Source organism: Phycodurus eques, chromosome 9 (assembly GCF_024500275.1).
Source record: "Phycodurus eques isolate BA_2022a chromosome 9, UOR_Pequ_1.1, whole genome shotgun sequence".
Taxonomy (NCBI): Eukaryota; Metazoa; Chordata; class Actinopteri; order Syngnathiformes; family Syngnathidae; genus Phycodurus; species Phycodurus eques.
Window position 1 is genome coordinate 18023441 of NC_084533.1, and position 17637 is coordinate 18041077.

Genomic DNA, 17637 nt, shown 5'->3' on the forward strand with positions numbered 1-17637 from the left:
AAAAGCATTATCATGCTTCTGAAATTTCAATTTTGAAGAGCCCACATTTTTCATTACCTACTTGACATAGCAAATTGAGGAGATTGAATTAAGAATATTTATTACCTTATTTATTTTAATGACTATTTCGCCCATATGAGATGGGACTGTTACTGGTAATATTAGCTAAATACTTACATACACTACCAACAGTAGTACTAGCAGGAGCAGCTACCTCATTTTAACAGTCCTAAATAAGAATGAAAACACTTTGTACAGTTTGTCCATGTAGCCTATGCGTGTACTACCACCCACCCTGGCACTGATTGCTGATCACTTGACTGGATTGGGACATCCCTAACCAACAGTCAAACATGGTGGTGGTCGTGTGATGGTCTGGGGCTGCTTACCTACTTAAGGACACAGACAACTTGTGATTGATGGAACCAAGAATCCTCCTTTTTACCAGAGAATCCTGAAGGTGAATGTCGGCCCATCAGTTTGTGACCTCAAGCTGCAACACACTTGGGTTTTGCAGCAGAACAACGATCCGGTAGCTTAAGAAAAAAAGCTTTGGGAGTGGCCGAGTAAAGGTCCAGACTTGAATCTGATTGAAAAAGGCCATTCATGCTTGAAAATCCTCCATTAGTGCTGAATTTTAAAAAATTGCAAGGAAGAGTGGGCCAAGATATCTCCAGATGTGAAAGACCAGCTGTAGAAAACGCTTGATTTCAGTTGTTGCTGCTGAGGGTGGCCCAACCAGTTATTAGGTTTCGGGGCAATTACTTTTTCACACCGGGCCCGGTAGCTTTGAATATGTTTTTTTCCCCTTAATAAATATTTGTTTTATTTTAACTTGGGTTATCTTTGTCTGGCATGTACATGTGTTTGTTGATCTTAAACTTTCAAGTTGGGAAACTGTGCAAAAAAAAAAAAGACAATGAGAGAAGGGGGCAAATACTTTTTCATGGCACTTTATACTGTATTTTGTTACAATCACATTACAAGATGACTCGATTGATATGTTATTTGTTAAATACAGAACACACCTCAAAGACAAGAGAAGAGATAATATTATGTTAGAAGTCCCTCTACGTGTTTTTTCTGTTGCCTTGATCTGTCACCCACTCTGTCTGTCACATTTCATTTCTTGTATCATTTATTGACTTCTTATATTGTTATTTTCCGTGCCAGATAATGCTGTTACCATGGCATGCTCATCCCCTTACTCTGTGTCTTTGGTGTTCTATTTCATATAGTCTTGACAAACTGCACATTTTCTTTTCAACTATCTGTGCTCTATAGGCCTCACCTTTAATTTTCATACATTTACAATGTCCTACTGTATGTGCATGCACCTTCCTCTTCAAAGAATTACAAGCCCTAACAGTTTGGATTTCTTCAGTTTTAAAAAATGAACAAAGAACCAATAAATATAAACACTAAATTAGATTTTTGGTTTTGAAATGGTGACGTGAACTGGCTATGGCGAAAATTCTAAATTTACAAGTCAGGATTTGGGATGAACCACGAACTGTGGCCAATAGTAGTTCACATCTACAGCACCTGTTTTTCTTCTAGAGTCATTTTTAAAGAGCCCCATTATAGATGTAAAAGAACAGAGATTTTAACATTTCTCATAATGTAAATTTTTTTTCAAACTATATTTGGATGGCCTACCACTGTGAACACAAAATGTTGTGCTACTCTTCACATGCAGTTTACCAACTGAGCCAAAAAATATATATATATGTCAACCCCCTCCTCCTCCTCAACCCGAGGATTAAGTTTGCACAATGCTAATAATCGCCATAAAAAGTTTAATTCAAAACTATTATGGCAAAAAAAAAAAAAAAATGGTTCTTGTAACATTATAGAAACGGTCAAATTTAATTAATGGATCCTGATTGCTTGATGACCTTTTTCTTGTTGAGACACATACTATACATTATGTTATAAACAATTTGAGATACCTTCTGTTTGTGTATTTCTATTTCAGTGAGCCAAATCAGTGCCATCCCTCATCAAATTCCAATCATCCAAACATTAAAATGTGTAGCTTGTTCGAGACAGGTGGGATTTAAATTACAACAGTATAGAACTGTTTTCACTTAAGCCTCAACTAGACTTCAGCATTTCAGCATTCACACGCAACTTCTCCAGAAATTGCATGTGAATGCTGAAATGCTGAATGAAATCATGTGGAATGGTATTGAGTGATATGGAATGACATAGAATGATGTTGAATATTACGTAATGTTATGAAATAATGTGGAATGATATTGAATGATATGGAATGAAGTGAAATGAGCTGAACAGTTAGACGTTATCGGTTTGAATCGGTCGAGAAATGTGCAAGGAGGAGGGAATAATGTAGAATAGATCATAATGTGGGAAAGATCTGGGCATTTTATCATGTGTAATGAGGGAATTTGGGGAATGTCAAAACTATTTGGAAGTTGGAATGGTTTGAATCCGCACAATGTTGAAACAGAAGGCAATAATGTAGAATTTGTGTTAATGTGGGAAAAACTTGGGTATTTTAATGTGGGGAAGTGTAGAATTTGGGTAATGGGAGAATTTGGGGAATGTGGAAAATATTTTGCTGTTGGAATGGTCAGTAAAGAAATGTTGAAGCGGGAAGAAATAATGTGGTAAAATGTGAAATGTGGTTTAAAAAGAGGAATTTGGGTAATGTGAGAATATGGGGACTGTGAAAAATATGTATAATATAGTTGGAATGGTCGGATTCGGTAAAGACATGTTGAAGCAGGCTGGAAAAATGTTGTGATGTGGTTTAATGTTGAAAAGTGTAGAATTTGGGTCACGTGGGAATTTTGAGAATGTGGAAAATGTTTTGTTAGAGTGGTTTGAATCTGTCAAAAAATGTGGAAGAAGGAGGGGAAATTGTAGATTTTTTCTCAATGTGGGGAAAATGTGGGTATTTTATTGTGGGAAAATGTGAAATGTGGGGGAAAACTGTGGAATTTGTGTAATGTGGGAATCTGGAAAATATTTTGTTGTTGGAATGGTTTGAATTGGTTTGAATTATACGATTATAGAGCGGCTCCAACTACCGGAGACAAATTCCTTGTGTGTTTTGGACATACTTGGCAAATAAAGATTATTCTGATTCTGAAAAGTGGAAGGAGGGAAAAATGTAGAATTTGTCTTAATGTGGGGAATATGTGGGTATTTTAAAGTGAGGAAATGTGAAATGTGGGTGAAAACCTTGGAATTTGTGTAATGTGGGAGTTTGGGGAATGTGGAAAATATTTTGTAGATGGAATGGTTTGAATTGGTCAAGAAATGTTGAAGGAGAAAGGCATAATGTAGAATTTGTATTAACATGGCAAAAATGTGGCTATTTGAATGTAGAAAAATGTGGAATTTTGGTAATGTTGGAATGTGGGGAATGTGGAAAATATGTTGTTGGAATGGTTTGAATCGGTAAAGAAATGTGGAAGAAGGAGGGAAAAAATTATAATTTGTCTTAAAGTGGGAAAATGTGAAATGTGGGTGAAAACTGTGTAATGTAATGTATAAATTATTTTGTAGTTTGTAGTTTGAATTTGTCAAGAAAAGTAGGAGGAAGGAAAAATGTAGAATCTCTGAATGTGGAATTTGAGGAATGTGAAAAATATTTTGTCGTTGGAAAGGTTTGAATCGGACAAGAAACATTGGAGCAGGGGGGAATAAGGTAGAATATGGCGGAATGTGGGTAAATGTGGGTATTTTAACGTGAAAAAATGTGAAATGTGGGTGAAAAATGTGGAATGTGGGTAATGTGTTCTGTATGAGCTGAATGTTTTGAATGTGGAATGGGAATTGTGGAACCATTTTATTAAATGTCTCAATGGGAATGAATGGGAAATTTGGCTGTAAAATGTGGACTTGTCGGAAATGTGGTAATATTTGAATGACAAAAATACAAGCACCCATTGTGTGAATTTTTTAATATGTTGTAGTTGGAATGGGATGAAAAATGTGGAAGTAGTTAAAAACAGCGGAATATTTCTCCACATTTACTCACTTTTTGTATTTATTTTTTCTTCTTTTTTTTTTTTTTTGGTCCTGTTCAGCTGTTAGGTTAAGCAGAATGGAAAATCTGTATCCCTTTTATGCCGAAACAGTTTTACTGTGTCACAGTGGTGTTTTTAAGCTTCTGCTGTGGTATTATAATTGAGGTGTATTGAGAATCAGACTTGATCAGTCGAACAGAACAAAGTTCTAGAAGGGAGAAAGAAACAAAGACAAAAGACAAAGCACTAATTGTAAACAGGATAAGTGAAGTAAATCATTACATTATCTACAACAATGAAACGTTAAATATGAGTGTTGCATGGGGCTGTAGTGCTACACCCTGTCAGGGAAGGACAGGACAAGACAGAACAGGACAAGGACAGGAGAAGAAGCATGCGGGACCAGGGTTGTGAACCCGGCTGTACAACTGAAGTGTGGTGGCCTTAATTATGTAAATTATAAAAGTGTACAGGATGAGAGTATAAGTGAGGGGATACACAAGCGATTTGCATATTCATGAGTTATTTGTTGCAGTAAGGGGTGTGTGCCTGCGGATACATGCAAGTGAATTGATACCGTTTTACATGCACAAAGACTGACAGAAGTGTCCTTTAATTGCTGTGGCTGCACCGCGGGGACTGAGGACCCCACCCATTCAATCGAGGGGCGGGATCAGGCCCAGGGGTCCACCCGAGAGCAGCCCGGCGAACGGGACACATCCCACACCGAGGGACCCAGGGTGAGCTGGCCCCAGCGAGGCGCCCCGACAACCGGCCACCCAGCGGGGGCCGCAGAGACCCAATGCCACCCCCCCAGACAACCACCCCACCCACCCCTCCACCCCAAGGAGAGCCAGACGCGCCCCCCCCCCCCCAACCCACAAGGCCCGTGATGCAGCCAGTCCCCGCCCAGCCCGAGGGTGGGAGAGTGTCCCTTGTTTGATGGAAAGGAGGGCGGATAGGAGCACCTGACAAGGGAACGATAAGTGGGGGGGGGGGACAGCCCCGGGTTATGAGTGGTCAGCCCCAACACCAAGCGGTCATCCACCCCGGAGGGCCCAGCATCGGGAGCACTGCCATGCAAGTAAGTGAGACCCACTTCCCCCCCTGTTACTATGACTGCCAGGTCCCCGACGAGCAGTCATTGGCCCTACCCCTTGTATCAGGGCCACCCGCCCCGCCGAGTGGTGTGTTGCATTAAAATCTGGAGGGGTCAGTGAGCCTAGGGGGTGGGGGCAGGGCTGCCAGGCACTACTGCCTAACAGCCGTGGTCTTGCTGAAAGAAGCAAGGACGTCCCTGAAAAAGACGGCAGCATATGTTGCTCCAAAACCAGTATGTACCTTTCAGCATTAATGGTGCCTTCACAGATGTGCAAGTCACCCATGCCATGGGCACGAACACACCCTCATACCATGACAGATGGTGGCTTTTGAACTTTGTGCTTATAACAATCTGGATGGTCCTTTTCCTCTTTGGCCCGGAGGACATGACGTCCACGAGTTCCCAAAACAATTTGAAATGTGGACTCGTCAAGCTACAGTACACGTTTCCACTTCTGCGTCAGTCCATTACAGATGAGCCCAGAGAAGCCAGCAGCGTTTCTGGTTGTTGTTGATATATGGCTTTCACGTTGCATGGTAGAATTTTGACTTGCACTTCTAGATGGAACGACGAACTGTGTTAATTGACAATGGTTTTCTGAAGTATTCCTGAGCCCACGTGACAATATCCTTTACAAAGTGATACCGGTTTTTAAAGCAGTGCCCCGAGTGATCCAAGGTCATGGACTTTGTAGTATAATAAATTTAATATTGGTTGAAAATTATGAGCAAATTTACATTTTACACAATGTCCCAACTTCAGTAGAATTATGGTTTGTACAATATCTCTTGCCATGTTATCCTGCCGTCATTGTCACTTCAATGATGGCGAGTAAAACCTTCTGCAAGTTGGCCAGAAAGTTTTTTGTTGTGTTTTCGCTATTTGTTTTCTGTTTGTATTTAGAAGACCTCCCAAATCCTACCAGAGCAACAACAGCTGCCGCTCATAATGTTACCTCTTCATTCGTGATTCAGCCATTAACAAATTTAAAGCACTTCTGAGCAAGATTGTTTTGAACAGCTGTATTGGAGAAATAGCATTTGTTGGCCACACGTGGTACATAATACAGTTCTATCACTGCAAAGACTGCTGATTTGTTGCCTCATGGTTGTTCCTTAAATCTTAAAACAATGGCTCATATTAGTCAGTCTGCCAACACAGTATCTCCATATTTGCTTGTAGCTAAAAGGAATCAAAGGGAAGTGCATGTACAATTTGAACTGAATATGTAATTTGTGTGCATTGACTCATGTTGATGCTTCTGCATGTCCATGCAGACTTGTCCACCCAGACAACTGATGATCAAATAGAGAACAACACAGCTGCATACTATTAAAAATAAATGGAGAAGAGATTAGCTCCAATTCATTCCCTCTTCCATCTTTGTCTTCTCGCTGGCATTTGGTGCCTCTGCCAGGTGTGCAACACACTCCTACACACTCAGTGCCTGTATTTGTTCTTTGATAGCAAGGACATTGTACAGATGGCCTTCTTTAAGCCATTTTCCCACAAAGTCGATAGTTTGGAACACCAATCTTGAAGAAATGCAGGTAGGACAGTGATAACTGTGCCAGTAAACACCACAAGAACCCTAGACATTGGAACTGCTCCTTGTTAACGGTATGTTCCAAACCGAAGCTTGAGCTCAGGATAAACCAGACTTAACTTAATTCAGGTAGGCTATACGGCAGACATCTAGGTGTCATGACAATAGACTGTCTTGGGACAAGCAGGTGCAAAAATTTGTGATTAAAATAGGAACTACTTTGTCTCTTATTAAAAGGTATACAAAGTATTTCTCACCAAAACTGTTGTAAAACTAATTTAGGCTTTATTTTTCCCATTTGGTGTGCTGCTCTGTAGTGTGGTTCAGCATTTCCATCAGCAACATCAAGAAACTGCAGTTGGTACAGAATAAGGCTGCACATGTGATTCTGTCATGGGTACAGGTCAAATATCAGTAAAATGCATGAAAATTTCACATGATTTGATGTTAAAATTGATTATTATACACACTTATGGTTTTCTTATTGAATGTCAGACCAAAAAAAACTTTGAATTGATATGAAAAACTCTCCTTTAGTACAGAAGTACATCATTACTCTGCCAGGCATCCTATGAAGGGTTGTTTCATTTTGCCCTAAGTCAAGACAGTCATCAGCTCAGTGCTCAGTAACATACAGCAATGCAGGATTCGAACCTGCTTCCAAACAATATTAAACAACATACCGGTAATACTTTTTATTACCAAAAAAAAAAAAAAAACTAACTTATAGGATCTCATCTCCTTAGAAACTTTAGTAGCCAATGCTAATTTTGAATACCTTGACAACCTTATGGGCTTTCTAAATAGGTAGTCTTTCGAGTCACTTGGAGCAATTGCAATGTCATTGTCTTTGATTTTGTTTGAACGAGTTTTGTTGAAATATCTATTATAGATTTGTTGAAATATCTATGATCGTGCAATATGATGTATTGTTTTATGTTAGTGTAATGTTTTTTTTTTTATTGCATAGATTATATTATTACAAAGTAAACTGCGGACCCCAGGAAGAATACCTTATAGCTGATGCTTAAGTTAATGGGGATTCAAAACAAACAAACAAATAAACAAACCAGTAAACCGGCGTCAAAGTGTCACCAGCCTCTAAATTCAACATTGAGCAGTGGCCTACAACACATCACCAAACAAAGGTTCATTTTGTCATTACTTCCTAGTATGTGGCTGCCTATTATAAGAACACAAGTTTTGTTTGAAGGCCTGAATATTTTTTTTTTTTTTTTTTTTCTTTTTTCTTTTTGTTTCAAGTGTTCCTGTTTGAGTCACTGATGGCATAGTGGTGCATTCGCCTGACTTCGGTGCAGGCAGCGTGGGTTCAGTTCCCACTCAGTGACTGTGTGAATTTGAGTGCGAATGATTGTCCGTGTCTATATGTGCCCTGTGACTGACTGGTGACCAGTTTAGTGTGTAGTTCGCCTTTCACCCAAAGTCAGCTGGGATAGGTTCCAATACCCCACGACCCTGAGCAGGATAAGCGGTATTGAGAATGCATGGATGATGGATGGATGGATGGTCTTCCTGTTTGTATTATTCCTATTCGGGTATGGATAGATATGTAAGTGAAGATTCTCAGTTGACCAATAAATAAACTGCAGTTTGCGTCGCATGATTTCTTCGGTGATAGACCCCTGTTGTTGGTATAACCAATGCGCGGAGAAGTGGTGCACATTATCTTGAAAATCTGGATAATTTACAACAATAGAAAAAGGTTGATTGTAAACTGTCTTGTCTGGTTTTTATTGTTTCATATTCTTTATAGCCTATCAGTTGTTTCGTCCTTAACGGGCTATGGGGATTCAGGTGTCAGAGGAGAACCATCCCATATTGCATGAATGTATTAAATTGTCCTTTTTATACTACATACATGATAACCAGTATGCATGAGGAATTGGCTTACGGATGTGGACAGAGCATGGTATGGTCTAGTCTTTAATAATCAACAGCAGTTAGGGTATACAATAATTGGCTGAGCAACAGTCAGTTCTGTTCTCTTCGTTTTACACGACAGCCGATGTCATTTGCATATTTCAAGGTAAACGCAATTAATTATTGAGGGACGAAACCATAATGCTAATGGCATTGACTTAGAAGACTACAACAATACACATATGCAAATATTGGGTCACAAACAAGACAACTGATGAAAGGCTCACTAATGTGTGATTTTTTCAGATATCAAATAAATTATCAAGAGACTATGCTGATTGTTTGATTGAGTTAATCTGTGTTTACTGTGTAATGACCCTTTTTGACTCTGCTTTGGCAGCCTTTGATAAATGAGGCAGATTGTAAATGTCACTGTTATCAAGTGCTTTCCCCCCCCTTGGTTGAGTCACTTGTCTCCAAGGCTATAATTAAAGTTGTTCCCCTGCCACAGAATTTGTGTGTAAACGTATGTTTGGATATACAGTATGTCACATTTTTTATGCATAAATCTCGTTTGAGACTCGTTATGCCCTTGCCTCAATCACACAAATTATACTAATGCCAAAGATTTGCTGCCCAGCTAAGGTTGCAATGTGTCACATTTCACAGCAATTGTGCTGCTCATGCATGATATAGATTCAGTGAGAAATAATCCACATTACATTCGGGACTTGTTTTACCTGAAATCAGCACAGCCAATGATTCTGGTTGCCAAACCAATCTGAATAAGGCATGTATCATAAGAAGAATGCGATTATCACTGACTAACACAGTTATTTTTAATCTTTTTGGTTGGGTTTTTTTTTCAGGAAAGAGAAATAAATACTCACTTCTGTCCTTAAAACACAACCACAGTTCTTGATGTCCCTTTCACAGCCATAGACTGTTTATCAAAATTACTCCTTCATTGTCAATCATCTGCTCAAAAATATATGTCCGTGATCCAAAATCGTAAATTTTTGGTTTACTATAACAAAGTAAAAACAGTCTAATTTTGAAAGTGCACCAACAACAACAAATAACTGGGGCGGCCACTACCTGTTTTAAAAATTTTAAAATGCCATGTTGACATTACATGGAAGAGAATACAAAGATTCAGAGTTTATATTCAAAGGTTTATCTGTTAAGTATACAACCGATAGGACACCTGTAATCTCTCTAATGTGTCTGCATGACATGTCTAGTCACAAACAAGCCCATTCATTGAAATTAGAAAAGAAACACTTATGGAAATTAAACCAGAAATAATATATATATATATATATATTCTTCAGTAACAAGCCCTCCTACATAATAGTCTTGTACCAACCAGACTGCTGTCCTCTAGGCAGAAGCAGAACCATCCAAGGGCTGGTGACATTTTTTGCTCCTACCTGTATATTAGGCATCTCGTGAGTAGGTGCAAGACTCCCTTGTGGGTTCTATGGCTACGAAAAGATCAGATGTCACTAGGGAGGTGTGGAAAGTGTTTGACCAAGATGCACCATCATGTTGCTAAGCTGCTAAATTTAGTCAATAATGAGCTGCTGTGCTATACTATCGCGAAATGATTTGATGTGACTGATTATGTGAATACACCTACAGGTACATATGCTAAAAATGTGTCAATGTATCTGTTTGCGTCTGTTGTGAAAATGCACTTTTACCTTTCAGATGTCAAAGAAGAAATAATCAGCTGCTGCAAACTAAAAAATAGGAGCCAGGAAATAATCTATGATTGTGAATGACGAGACCACCTGTCTGAACATGGTAATGGCTCAGATAAGACCTTTTAACAATCTATTTAGGATGTATTTGGACATTAATAAGAACCGTAAGAACCTGTGAAAGTGTTATAAGTTGACTTAAGAGCATGTCCAGGAGTCACAATGGACCCTGTAAATCTGAATGGCCTAATTAAGTTGATGTAGAGGTATATTCCTGAGCCCTAATGTCAGATAATGCCATTCATATTGTTGAGTCTGCAGAGCCGTGATAAAGAGCATCCAACATATTTGTTCAAAACTATCAGCACATGACAGCTCCATTGTAAGTGGTGCCAACATAATGTTAAAATAATTGTAAATGAGTTATGGGTATGGTAAAAACATTGTTTAAGTATATATTTGCTGATTTGGTCCAATTAGTGGCAGCACAGCGAGCTATTACCTGGCCATCATTTCAATGTGAAGTCAGCAAACAGACAGTTGTTTTATCTAGGGAGCACAAACAGCATTAGCATTCATTTGGTGTTGTTTATTTCTGGTCACATGACAAGTCCAGTAATCACTGTGATAGCTTTATTTTGATCGTCTCAAGCTCTGAAGGGGAACACTTCTAACTAGCTGTCAAGCTGTTAAATGCTGTAGTGCGCTAGAGCTAACTGCAATTATAGCTAACGATGTATGACTCTCTTTGGTGATGGGCAAAAAGTATTAAATGAATTTATTCTGTGTCACATGTACATAAACACAGGCCAGCAAAGTAAACCAATCTAACACTGCAAAAATATACCAACATTTAGTTGAGCAGAACTTAACTTCAGTTTGATGATAATTCACTCTGTGGGACCCACAGAAGATTGGGTCATGGATCAAATGTTGTGGTACCTCAACTTACGAGTGGCCCGACTTATGAGTTTTTTGAGATAGCTCCAGTGGAGTGAAAACAACTGCACCATGAGGGTGAAACCTGTTAGTGCAGGGTTGTCAAACACAATCACTCAGGGGGGCAAAACTTAAAGACACTTTTGATCACAGGCCAGACAGGACAAACATTTGCTGAACAGGCTAAAATTAAATGTATTTCTCTTCCATTGTTGTTCTTTGTTCGTGTTTCTTGTTCCCACTGATATTTTCAATACAGCTTGGTTTTTATGGTTTCCATTGGTACAATTTTGAAGTGTTAAATCAACCATGCCAAATCGAGGCAAATAAAGCCATTTAGATTTGGCCCATCAAAACTATGCATCATCTTTGTATGTTATCTTTGTAAATGAATATCTTTTGGATAGAGTTCTTGCATTGGATTTTATTATGATCTTACAGTGTAAACCTTTTTTTCCCATGAGCAACCTTAGATTTGGTTCAATCGCATTCTCATCCATGATGTTGTATGCAACCTCATCACTACTAAAGTATGGGGATAATCATATTCAAATGTTGTTTGAGTGTGTTTGAAGATAATACTGTACCGGTAGCTGAACAAATTCCCATATTACTCCAGTCTTTCTCACAGATCACAATGACCTTGAGCCCTCAGGTTAAAATATGTATTCCAGTCAAAGCAAAATGATTCCCTCTTACTCTTCTCCTCAGTGATTGGGTGCTTTCATTATATACGCTGTCGTCCATCACATAGTTTGTCCCTGTCATTCTCTGGCTGTCTCTGCTTTCTTTGCTTCTCACCATTACTGGGATTTCAACTATGATCCATGTCTATCGTGGGCTCAACTCACACTTTTTTTTTCCTGCATATTTTGCCCTATCAACTTCAGAGAAATTCGATTTTTCTCCTTCCACATCACACAATATTGTAGAGGCTGAACTAAGTCAGTTAATTTTCAAAGGAGACAAAGAGACTTCAATAACCGCATCTATGGAAATTCATGAATTTTCTCCATTTCAAACTCCGGCAATTGTCACTAGAGCCCTTTTTGCATAGGTTTAAAGAATCAGTTTATCTTTTTTTTTCTAATTCTATGATGGTGGGAACAAAGAGGATATTCTTTAGAAGCAGCAATATACATAAACATTTGCTTGAGACAGACCACTCTGTGATGAAGGCTGAATAGCAATCATAAGATTTGTGTGTATATGTGCGTGTGTGTTTGTGCTATCGGCAGTCTTATTGAGTACAGAGCTGTGAGTGACTGGATCCATCAAGATACCAAACGCACAATTTAAAAAATAATTACAGTATGTTTAAGACAAGCTCGCACTGAGATAATTGTTTGTTTAGTTTTGGCATTTGAGTGACGTTATTTATCACTTAACCTGTGAATGCCATTATCATGATAAAATAACTCATAGTTGGAATGTCTTAAGTGAATGTCATGCATGATAAACATTACTCCAACCAAAGAAAAAGGTCCAAATAGACCAAATTCTTGCACTGCTGCTTAAAGTATAGTCTGTTTGTTTCACCCTAATCTCGTTGGGGGTTATGTTGAATGTCACAGGACCAAAAAAAAACCAACAACAACAAAAACAAAAAGTTGGCAGACTTCCTGTGTGAGCAGCGATAACTATGATGAAAACAAGATGATGAAATGACAGTTTGAACCCAAACTTGCTATATGATTGTTTTCTGACGTCTTCAGACAAAAATGGTTACCTGGGGACCCTGATTTAACGGATATCGAAAGTAACATACCGTCTGGACAGTAAATGTGTCCAAAAATAGTTTCCAGTTGTCACTTAAAACGGCATTGACAGTCTGTTAGATCCAAAATTGGCCATTGTAGTCTACTGGCGCTGTGGCGCATTATAGGCAGAGACTGGGACACGCATATTTCCGGGTCACAGATATACTGTACAATATGACTAGATTCAGCCAACAGACATGCCATTGCCTACATGTTGGCCATGTTGAATGTGGTGACATTCCATCAAAGGCAATTCACTGACATATGGTGGCCATGTTGCTTGTGGCAACATTTCCAGGCATTGCATTGATGTGGCAGACGTATGATATACACTGTATGTAAACACAAATTGATCCAAAACATTTGATATGGTCAGGGTGAGTGTATATGCAACTGTTTGATGAGCAAAACTTTTCTTCCCACTACCAATTAATTTATTGTCACTTCACTTCTCTGCGTTAAAATTATTTTACTCTACATCTCCTCATGTAAGTGCTCAATTATTCCATGCCATTTGCAAGACAATTTTGAAAAAAGTTCTGTTTCTTCAGAGATGCAAATTGTTGATTGTTTTAAAATTTGCCAGTTCACTACAAATGAAAATGGCTGCTAATAACCTCAAAACCTGGCCTTTTCTGAGAAATAGTAACAAAAAATACATATTCCATTAATAAACCTAATTTCAGCTATTCTCAGCTAGGTTGTTGAGGAACCTTTTATGACTAATGCCATTCACTTTCTGATTTTAATCCTCTACGAGGGACCAAATCAATCCTGTACTTTAGTAAATCAAGAAAAAACTAAGTTTGCTGTAAACGGACGCTGCCGCCAAAGCTAACAAGCACAAATTGTTTTAATAACAGGTCATCCCACAAAAGTGTCTACTCACCAGCAGTTACGTACATGTATACCCACTCATACAGACAGAAAATTACACACATTTGCAACCACCCACTTCTATAATGACTTTTATCAGGGGAAGTACATTTAATGTGATGGATGACTGCAAACTACAGCATAGTATTAAACGGATGCATCCAGCCCCCTGTGTAACTTATTTTTCTGAGATACAGCACGTGAAGCGTGAACCCCAAAAGAAGACAGGCATTACTTTTTAGAGGCCCTCTGTGGCTTCCAGTCACACAACAGCCCAAATTCTTTGTCAAAGATATGAAAAAATAAATGACATTTATGACATTCTATTTATTTTATAATCTTAGTCTGCCTTTATCACTGTTCTCCCACTAATCAGTATCTCTTTATAATCCTTTTATTGTCTTGCCAGCTCTTGCTCTTGTTTAAACATTGTGTAATAATTAAATTTCACCCTATAATTCTTACATTACCCCTGTAGGTTAGCACAAATTTACTGTATCTTTTTGTGCATTGAAACACTGCTGTTGAATGCACGATGCATACCAAGCTCAGCATGAGTACAAACAGAATTAACCCCCCCCCCCCCCCCCCCCCCTGAAAAAAGTATATACTCTCTGAAGCATATACGCTCACTTACCATATTGTATACACTCGCACAATCATTTACAAATACAACAGCTCTATCCAGGGGCATAGAACCAGATTCTGGGCCCCCATACAGCACCTTCATCCCCCGCCCAAAAATGGTAGGAGGGGGTGTGTACGGAGTTTTCCTTGTCGATGGGGTAATGAGGGGTGTGTGTGTGTGTGTGTGTGCGGGGGGGTGGGGCTTTGTGCCTTCTGCTGGACAGCCAGGGGCCCCCCAAATGCTCATGGCCCTGGGACAGTTATCCCATTCCCCACCAGTTTGACGCCTCTGGCAATATCAAACAATCTGCCTTTACAGAAGATAAATGCTCAGTTTGATGGACACATGTGGCACACTATCTATTTAACAATGTTTTCCATATTGAGGTTGTTGTTCATACATAAAGGTATTTGTAATATTTTGACTACCTAACTTCACGGCATTAGCATATTTTTAATACACTGTAGATCTTTCTTTAGATGTATTTTGTTTGTACAGGTGTACCTAATGTCCTGGACCATGGGGGCATAACAATACAATAGACAATATGTAGAATCGCTTTGAATGAGAATGACATTGATCTGATTAAAATGTGGCACAGCATTGCCCCTCCACATTTGTCATAATATCAAGTAACAAACATGTTATTGGGTTTCTAGTTATGAACTAACTGAGATAGATTTTCGTGTCTGCTCCAGACTCTTGCACCAATCTATCTTTCTTTGGCTTCATGTAGATTCCTGTAGCACGGGACTAGGCCAACCACTCATGGGATTACAAAGTGATTGGATGTTTCATGTGTAATCAGTGTTTGTGGGATGTTAATTGTGTGGATTGACAGGCTGTGTGATGCATTGTAGCAGTAGATATGTGTGGCAAAATTCTCAGTGTGAAGTAGGAGGAAAATATTTGCTTTGTTTGTCACAGCTACTTTCATTATAGCTGGGTTTTTCAAAAATAATTGTTAGTATAATAATTATTTGAGTTAGAATGTTACATCCCTTATGCAGGCTTCATCATCTGCTTTACTCTCTCAGGCCTCCTGGAGTTTTCTCCCGTCCTTCGATACTTCATCTCAGGTATGTTAACAACAACAAGGATGTAGGCCTTGTGCTTAGAGAATAGAAGTGTAATAAAAGTTAGCTCTTTCAGCTACACATTTGTCATAATTAAATAGAAAATTGTCTTTTGTTATCTTTTTTTTAAGTGGGAGGAAGACAACCGAAGAAGAAGGCAACTGGTAACATTAAATGATGTATTGCATTGTATGGTTCAGTGCAGTTGGTTAGAAGCTTGGCAAGCTCTAGCTAGATATAGAGTAATTAGCTGTGTAGAGACCTGAATTCATTTTACCACTCCAAGTTTTCTGAGAGTCCCCCACTCCATGCGTCTGCTCACTTCAAGTTTTTTTCCAAGCTTTTAAAGAGCAGACGGGGAGATCAAGCAGATGAATTTCATCACTTTAAGGCTTCTCTTTCTGATTGCTCCTGATGAGTCATAGTTGACCGAGTCACACAGCTGTGCGATCTTCAGCGCGCTCATTCACATAGTATGCCACCACCATGACAGCTCATTGTCGCCAGTCTCATCCAACCTTCTCTTTCGCCTTCCTCACAAACTGCTAATGAAGTGAAACACAACTGTTTATCCCTCTGATCCCTCTACCCCAACAGCTGATGGTGAGAGATTGCATCCACAATACTCTTTTAATTAGTATAAAGAATAAATTGGTTGAGCATGCCTTTACTCTTAATTGCTTTTTCTTCAGTTTGGATTTCATTAGGCTGCAGTACTTTGCTATTGATCTTCTTTGATGTGCTTTAATTTGGATAATTTTATATATTTATTTTAGACGAGAAAAGTCAGTTTGTCGCGAATCGGGGGTGAGTTGGGACGGTGATAAGCAACATGGCTGGTACTACTGTACACTGCATTTTATTCAATTAACCTTCTGATCCTGCATGCAGAAATTACTAGGTGAGAATTTTTGACCAGAAGACAGTGTTGCAGCTCCATTACAACAACACTTTGAGCAACATCTTTTGACTGCAAATGTGGACCCATAAAGTCAAGGACCAACACTTTCTCAGATGTTCACAACAAACATGCAGAACATCACATACGGCATTCCTTCCAGCAGCTCTTTGTAGTTTGTGACTGATTCATACTGTGTCATTTCTCCTTCTCCTGAATGCATCAGCAATAGCAATAATTTTTCTTTTAAAAAAAATAGAACTAGCCTCCATAGTTTTAGAATTAGCTTGCCTCTCTCTGTGTGATTGTAGATTTGTATGCTGGGTTGGCGTGTTTGTTTGTGTAAGCGCTTGTGTGAATAGCTCCATTTAACACTTTTACTGCTGTTACCCACCTCAGCCCTTCACGCCACCTGTGTAACTGGTGTGTCTCCCTCGCAGGGGGGAACTTTACCCTGGCTGAACTGGGAGTATGCAATCAAACACCTGCCCCTCATCCTGCCGCTGTCCCCTACTGTTCTGAACTGGGGCTCCTCCAAAGAGGCTATTCCCTCAGTGCCGGCTCTGATGCAGACTCTGATCCAGACGGCCCCCTGTCACCGGACAGAGCTATCCAGCTTTGGGCTGGAGGAGGAAGGGTAAAGTCGCGTCGCAGCTCTGGAGTGTCAAGTCACGAAAACTCCGCCCTGACCCTCACCGACTCTGAGAATGACAACAAGTCTGACGACGAATCAGGTAGGACTTCTGGATGGATCATACGAGAAACTGATCAGAGAATACTTAGACCCCTATTTCACTGGCCTGGAGTTTAATTGACGACCTGATGGCGACTCTACTTTTCCTCTTATGCTCACTTCATAGAAAAGCTTAACGTCGCTTCATGTCACAAAACTGCGATCAGTCTTCACCAAAATGTATGTGGCCATCTTTACTAATGCCCACGTCAACCTCTGAAAATATCAGAGAAAACGCTTCACATAATGCAATTATGTCACACACCTGCAATCAATCGTCACCCAAATTTATGTGGACATCTCGAGGTATGCCCACTTCAACTTTTGAAAATATGAGAATTACGCTGACAAAACTTCGGGATACGTCACCCCTGCATTTGAGAGTTCGACAGCAAATATATACTGTATGTATATACAGTGGAACCATGATTTAACGGACTAATAGGGTGACCAGGATTAAAATCTTTCTCACTAGCTTTAAAGTTAACCAC

The 17637-nt window shown here is 39.3% G+C and overlaps 1 protein-coding gene across 6 annotated transcripts in view; it reads left to right on the top strand.

The window, feature by feature from the left end:
• The window catches only part of tenm2a (teneurin transmembrane protein 2a), a 245648-nt gene that overhangs the window by 64169 nt on the left and 163842 nt on the right, over positions 1-17637 (top strand). For 4 of the 6 annotated variants that reach the window (XM_061685215.1, XM_061685221.1, XM_061685217.1 and 1 more), the window contains exons 3-5: positions 15477-15518; positions 15647-15679; positions 16854-17147. In XM_061685215.1, the coding sequence (XP_061541199.1) occupies positions 15477-15518; positions 15647-15679; positions 16854-17147 (369 nt within the window). The remainder of the gene's footprint in view (positions 1-15476; positions 15519-15646; positions 15680-16853; positions 17148-17637) is intronic. The other 2 variants (XM_061685219.1, XM_061685220.1) reach the window with 1 other exon arrangement.